The sequence below is a fragment of the Gavialis gangeticus genome, unplaced genomic scaffold (genome assembly GCF_001723915.1).
Source record: "Gavialis gangeticus isolate Ggan-Ray unplaced genomic scaffold, GavGan_comp1, whole genome shotgun sequence".
NCBI classification, from domain to species: domain Eukaryota; kingdom Metazoa; phylum Chordata; order Crocodylia; family Gavialidae; genus Gavialis; species Gavialis gangeticus.
In genome coordinates this window covers 3,005,050-3,011,940 of record NW_017728973.1, presented here as the reverse complement: position 1 = coordinate 3,011,940, position 6,891 = coordinate 3,005,050, and the positions used below count along the sequence as shown (strand labels likewise).

At 45.6% G+C, this 6,891-nt stretch overlaps 1 protein-coding gene across 3 annotated transcripts in view; it reads right to left on the bottom strand.

Moving 5' to 3' along the window:
• The window catches only part of LOC109290127 (keratin, type I cytoskeletal 14), an 18,127-nt gene extending 14,938 nt beyond the window's left edge, over positions 1-3,189 (bottom strand). Inside the window, exons 1-2 of one of the 3 annotated variants that reach the window (XM_019506529.1) lie at positions 2,784-2,828; positions 2,510-2,741 (exon numbers count right to left, since the gene is read on the bottom strand). In XM_019506529.1, the coding sequence (XP_019362074.1) occupies positions 2,510-2,680 (171 nt within the window). In that variant the 5' untranslated portion in view covers positions 2,681-2,741; positions 2,784-2,828. Of the gene's footprint in view, positions 1-2,509 lie in introns of all 3 variants that reach the window. The other 2 variants (XR_002095541.1, XM_019506521.1) reach the window with 2 other exon arrangements.
• Between the last annotated feature and the right edge of the window lie 3,702 nt (positions 3,190-6,891).

Below are 6,891 nucleotides of genomic sequence, written 5' to 3'. Positions count from 1 at the left end.
AGGGGTCAGCAGGGCAGGCCCTATGAGGAAGAGGCTATGGGACCTGAACCTGTTCAGCCTCCACAAGAGAAGGTTGAGGGGGGATCTAGTGGCCTGTTACAAACTAGTCAGAGGGGACCAGCAGGCACTGGGGGAGTCCCCGTTCCCCCAAGAACCACCAGGAGTGACTAGAAATAATGGTCACAAGCTGGCAGAGGGTAGATTCAGGATAGATATCAAGAGGTGCTACTTCACAGTCAGGGCGGCTAGGATCTGGAACCAACTTCCAAGAGAAGTGGTGCTGGCTCCTATCCTGCGGGTCTTTAAAAGGAGGCTAGATGAACACCTTGCCAGGGTCGTTTTACCCCAGTACTCTTTCCTGCCATGGAAGGGGGTCGGACTTGATGATCTGCTCTGGTCCCTTCCAACCCTACCTACCAACCAACATTTGCAGGTACAAGCTTAGAAAAGAGGACTCAGACCCCATGCTTCAGAGAACCTGACTGTCAACTTGCAGAGCTCAGGAAGGACTCTCCCTCTCTCACCCACAGTATTATTGCATGATTGTCCAGGTATATTATTGGAGGGGAAACGGCAGGACTGCCCTCTCCTCTCCATCACTAAGTGCTCCCTCCTGTACATCACCAGGTACTGGTCAATGCGAGAAGCAGCATATGAGACCTGTGAGACCTGACTGTGCACTGGTCAGATCTCCTATTTCAGAACCTGTATCCATTTGTTCCTTGCTATCATCATACTCTCATGAGAAGAATACGATAGCACCTAGCTTGAATTCAGAGCAGAAAACCTCACAGTATCTGACTCCCTTAACAAATGCAAGAAAGTAACTTAGCCTGCAGTGCCAAAGACAGGAAACAAAAATTGGGGTTGTAAGGAAACCTGTGAGTGCCAGGAGAACAAAGTACACTAGCTAATATTCTTTCTTAGTAGCTCAGAGTTTGGTCAACCACAGAGCATGTCAGTTGCTGCCTCCCTGGTGTATCACTGACTTTCATCACTGGTGCCAGGTAAGGAAAAGCTAGTGGTGGAGGCACAAATTCTGCATTGTCACTACATCAAGGACATAATTCCTAAAAAGCGTAAGTGGTATATTACCTTGGGCTGCTACCTTCTTGCATCTGTTTGTTCCCCTATTGTAAAACATTTAACAAGGAATGCAACTTTGCTCCTTATGAAGGAAAATCACTAGATCACTGATGCCCGTAAGTCACTGCCTTCCAGGTGCCCCATCCATTGCCCCCTGTGACAATCTGATGACACTCCCATTGCCTCCAGCAAGCATCTGAACATCAGAGGCTGATGATGAAAGTCAACACTTGGCCTGCTCCAAGCGCAAAAAATCAGACTTCATGAGTTAGGCATGGCCAATGCAGATTCCAGCACTGCAGTGGAGGGAGTCACCAGAGCCTTTGCTTGAAACCTTCCTCCAAAAATGCTCAGATTGAACACTGAACGAGAGGGCCCTGCTTCTGCCTATGCATTAGGGTGGCCATCATAGAGGACAGTCCAGTTGTCCTCTGTCCTCTATTGATACAAAACCAGATGCCTTTGTGTCCTCTATTTTTCACTTGAAGAGAAAAATAGAGGACATAAAGGCGTCAGGTTTAGTATCAATAGAGGACAGAGTAGCAGAAAACTGTAATACCCTCTATGATGGCCACCCTACTTTGCATACTTCAGTTTTCCGCAGTGTACATACATGCTAACTTCAGTGAACTTACACCTGACTGGTATAAAGGGGAACAGAATTAGGCCTAGATCATCCTAAATCTCCCCGGTTCAGAGGGAAGGGAAATGTCAGGTCTTGTCACAGCCATTCCCAAACGGCAATGCTCCCCTCTCCCCATTACCATTTGGTTTCATCTCTTTTTTAACCACTAAATCCAGCATCATTATAAGCAAGTCATGATTAGTGGCCAATATTGCAACTGCTTAACATCTGTGCACTCATAGCCTTTTCAAATAGGTGGACAGTGCCAACCAGATAACATGTCCCTGCCTGAGGAGCTTACAGCCTATTTCTGAGCTGGACATCTGACAGCAGGAGCACATACTCAGAGCATATGTAATATCCAATAAAACCCAACTCTCTGTATACACTCATCCCAGAATTGCTAGTCTGGGAAACCTTTTAGGGACAAACTGCTAGAAGCTGGAGCACCCAGGATACAATTTGTAATAAAAGTAAGTGGTGTATTAGTTTGGATTGCTGCCGTTTTGCCTCTGTCTCCTTCCCTGTTGTAAAACATTTGACAGGTAATGCAGTTTTTCTCCTTATGAAGGAATACCATCAGACCACTAATGCCCATAAGTTACTGCATTTCCTTCATTTGTTTCTGGCAAAGAAAAATGAATGTATTTCCATGAAGCTCTCATTATATCAATTAGATGTAATTAGATGGGCCTGCCATCAATTAGAGCCCCATATATTCAGTTTTCAGACACAGAGCATTTTTAATGAACAGTCTCATACAGGAGATGTCCCACTTCTAAAACAGCAGTGTCATACCTTGTTCCTCAGATCCTCGATGGTCCTGTAGTATGGGCTGTAGTCACGGTCTGGACCAGGGCCTTGCTTCTTATACCAGTCCCTGATCTTAATCTCCAGCTCACTGTTGGCCTCCTCCAGAGCGCGCACCTTGTCCAGGTAGGCAGCCAGGCGGTCGTTCAGGTTCTGCATGGTTTCCTTCTCCCCAGCAGGGAGAATGCCATCGCCTCCCACAAAGGGCCCACCAAAGCCACTGCCAAATCCACCGCCAGAGCCACCACCAAAGCCACTGCCAAGTCCACCACCAAATCCACCACCAAAGCTGCCACCACCGAAGCTGCCACCACCAAAGCTGCCACCACCGAAGCTGCCACCACCAAAGCCTCCTCCCACACTGCTACAGTAGCTCCCTCCATAGCCACCGCCCATACCACTTCCAACACCAGAAATCATTCGAGAGGAAGAAACTGAGTAGCCACCAGATCCCCCATGGATAGTTGGAGCTCTGTAGGCGCCTCCACTGAGACGCACTGAGGACCCTCGGCTGGAACCACCACCAAAGCCACCCAGCCCCTTCAGGGAGGTCGAAGAAGAATATTGTCTGACGCTGGTGGCCATGGCAAAGGGTAACAGAGGATCTAGGGTGTGAGAGAGGCACCCAGCTCAGCTGTGAAAGAAGCAGAATGCTAACTTCACCCTGACTTGGAGCTCCCTTTATAGCCAGAGCCAGGGGGCGTTGCCATTGCCACATCTTTGTTTCTTTCTTACATTCCCCAGGCTTTTCATCACCCTGAAAGTCTGAGCCAATTTCCAGAATCATCATTTTTCTCTTTGTTCTATTCATGCCTTGTGTTACATTTCACTAGAAACACATCACTGCACAAAGGGCGTCACTCTGCTTCCTGTGCTTCCAAATGAACAGTCAGGTATGATTCAAAGTGGGAGGATCATCGCTCAAGGCTACGTTTTAACATCACTTCATGCTACTAAGCATGAGAGAAATAATCAGGGTTCCTTCAGCAGCATTTCAACAGACTAAATCAACCTCTGTCTCAGGTCATCAAAAAAATCAAAGGACCTCTTGAAGCTAGGGGGCTTAGTGTGATTAAGACCGCTTGATTCCCCAGGTATATCACCAGGTGTCCCTTTATAGCTGGGTTAACTGAGGGAAGACTTTAGTGTGAACCTGGGACAAGGCTTGCACTCACACCTCTGGATCCAGCATAGACTAATTTAACTATTCTGTGGCACAATCCCTCCCTCCCCAACCACCTCCGCTGCAACCTGCATGTCTTAAGTGTTACACAGTGGTATTCCCAGGCTCCCTGAGTACTTGGTAACTCTTTTGCAATAGCCAGAGTTTCAAATGAGCCTTTAACCCAATCTGTAGAGATGAGGGGGGAGTTCAGCCTCTGAGGCCCCATTCAGTTCCAGGGCACAGCTGTTAGAAGGCACAACTTAGAAGCTACAGAGTTCTCCCAGAAAGGGTGTGGGTCAGCACAGAGCAAGAGCAAAGAAAATAGTCTAAATGGTCTGGAAAACAGCTGTTGGGTTTGTAGGACTTGAGGATAAAAAATAGCACTGAGCAACAAAGTGCTTTACCATAAGTTAATGAGCAAGTTCATCAGTTCTACTCTGAAATTCCCTTTGTGGCTCCCTTCTCTGAGAGTCTAATCCAAAAAATATAGATACTCCCAGTAAACAAAACAGCAGAAGAGCCACAGGCTGCCTTTGAAGAACTAAGGGGTTCAGGAAACTGAAGGGCTGAGCACAGAGAAGGACTAACTCTGTCTGAAGCTGAAAGGCCTCTAGCACAGACCTGAGTGTTACCAGTTAATGATGTTCCAGGGTGTGGGTGGAGAAAAGTACACTTCCCCATGTGTCTGTTTGCCAATCCTTTACTTTCCTAGACAGGCCCTAACAATCCCCTTCTCAACAGCTAGAAATAATGTTCCTTCTCAGATCAGCTGCCAAGAAGAAGGGGGAAAGATTATGGTTTGATCAGAAGCTCAAAAGCAGCACAGGCTCATTCCCGGAGAAACAGTAGATCAAGCTAGACTATTTGATATGGTATTATAAATCATAATATCATTACTAGATAAATCTAAAGGGTGTTAGTTGAGATTTAAGGCAGGGTATGAGAAAAATGAAGGCATTCTGTAACAGAAGTCTTTAGTTCAAGGAAATTTCACTGTCTGGCCAACCTAACCACAAAGTATTGCAAATAGTTTGTACAATGCTGTTCGTTTGAAATAGAAATGTGACCCATATACAACAGTCCTGCTAGTTCCAACTAAGCAGAAATACAGCTTTTATAAATATATATTTACCCAAGTAACAAGTTGGCTCTAAAGATCATAGTGTTAAAGGGCTGTTCTGTAAATGCTTCTCAGAAAGTACATAGATGAGTTAAACCATCTGATTAAAATTTATGATTTGTAATCATCTTAAACAACAAGCTAAGTTTTAGTTGTCTAGAAGTTACTGTCATGCAGTAACTAACTGAGAGTATTGAGACTGAAGAAATTCATTGCAATCAGTGACACAGGAGGCTCCTTCCAGTCCCACATCTTATGTTCACGTGTGCTGTTTATAAAAGGAAGCTACAGAATAATGAACAGTGAAACACTCACAGAGTTCGACCTCAAATCAGTTTAATTTTGTGGTTAAGAGAAATGATACAACGAGAAAGCAGCATTTCATTGGCTCATACATTAAACATTTTTTGCCACAGTTGAATCTTTGCTGAAAATGGCATAAGAGCTGATAAAATTCCAGAGAAATGAGAAGAGAGTCAGAATTTTTACTTTGGGGGTGCAAGGCATGATAGCCTCCTATGTGTGCAATAGGCCTCCACCCCACATCATTTTTGACAGGCAATTCTTGACGGACCCCACATCATTCTTGACAGGCAATTGGCTAGTTCTTTAAAAATGAACTTGGCTGCATTTTGCATATAAAACTGTTTGGCAGAACTGACGTGAGCTGTCTTATAAGTGAGGTCTTGAAGATGGTCACACCTGGAACTGAATTCAGTTTTTGCCATCATGAACACTATTATCTAGTAGTAACATAAAAAGGGCTGGGCAAATGAGGCACCAGCTGATTTGGAGGGGGAACTGGAATGGCAGCCACACCCCGACCCCTGCGTCTCTGAGGAGGTTTTGCTGCTCCAGGACATAGCACCCCCACACTACACGGAGAAGTAGTAGCCAAGTGCATGGCACCACAACAATGGCAGCTGGGGCAGACTGGCAGCAACATAGCTGGGGTGTTTGGGTCCCAGGATAGGTAAGACTGACTATGCTCTTCTACCACCCCCTACCCCCCAATACTCAACACTGTCCCCCTGCCCTCAGATGCAGGGGGTCCAAAAACAGAAACCCAGTTGAGGTTACAGGCAACTTAAGCTTTATCTAACCAAGCTATCTCACATGGAGATGGTGCTGGGATAAAGCAGTCAGCAAAGAACACTGAACCCTTTGCCAGTGCTGCTGCAGCACAGATGTGGGAAGCTGTGTGAGGGCAGAGAGGAGCCAAGGTGTTGCCCTTTAGCAGCCTCCAGTTGGTACATTTGCCATGGCCATGCAGCTACACTGCAGCTATAGTCAGCATACAGCCAGCCAGAGAAGTATGCAGCCATTACCATTTCAGTTATGGCCTAGGGGGATCTTGGGCACAGCAGCAGATCTGAGCCTGAGAATGAGAACTGCCCTCTAGCTAGGTTTAAAAATAATTTTAATTACTTCTCCCAGGTTTTTTTTTAATTATGTGTTTGATTTTTTTTCTTCCAACAAAATTGCAAAGTCAAATTCTGCTGATGTTGCTGTTTCCATAGAGTCACACCACTGAAAGCAGCAAAATCAGATTCTCTCTCTCTCTCTCTCTCTCTCTCTCTCTCTCTCTCTTTTCTCTCTGTCCATATATTCACACAGCCCCTTTGGTTTTCTTCTGTACTGCAGCAGTTCTTCCCATGGTATCCGGGTGGCTCTTTCAAACATGCAATCTATCTCTCTGGAGGAGTTTCCTTGCTGGGTGAAAGCCTTTGTAAGATTGGTGAGGTGGCAATCCCGGGTGTTCTCCTCAGTGCAAATTCGGTGGTATCTGAGGGCTTGGCTGTATATCACAGCTTTTTTGGTGTGTTTAGGGTGACTGCTGGTTCTGTGGAGATGCATATGTTGGTCTGTGGGTTTCTTGTATAACATTGTCTGTATTTAATCATTCTGGATACTGATCATCGTGTCTAAAAAGAGGTGTTGGTGTGGAGTATTCAAGAGATAATCGGATGGAGGGAGGGTGATTCTTGAATTTCTGATGGAACTCAATCAGAGATTGCAGGTTTTCAGTCCAAATGATGATGATGTCATTGATATGTCTTAAGTATAGCAAGGGTTTGATGGTGC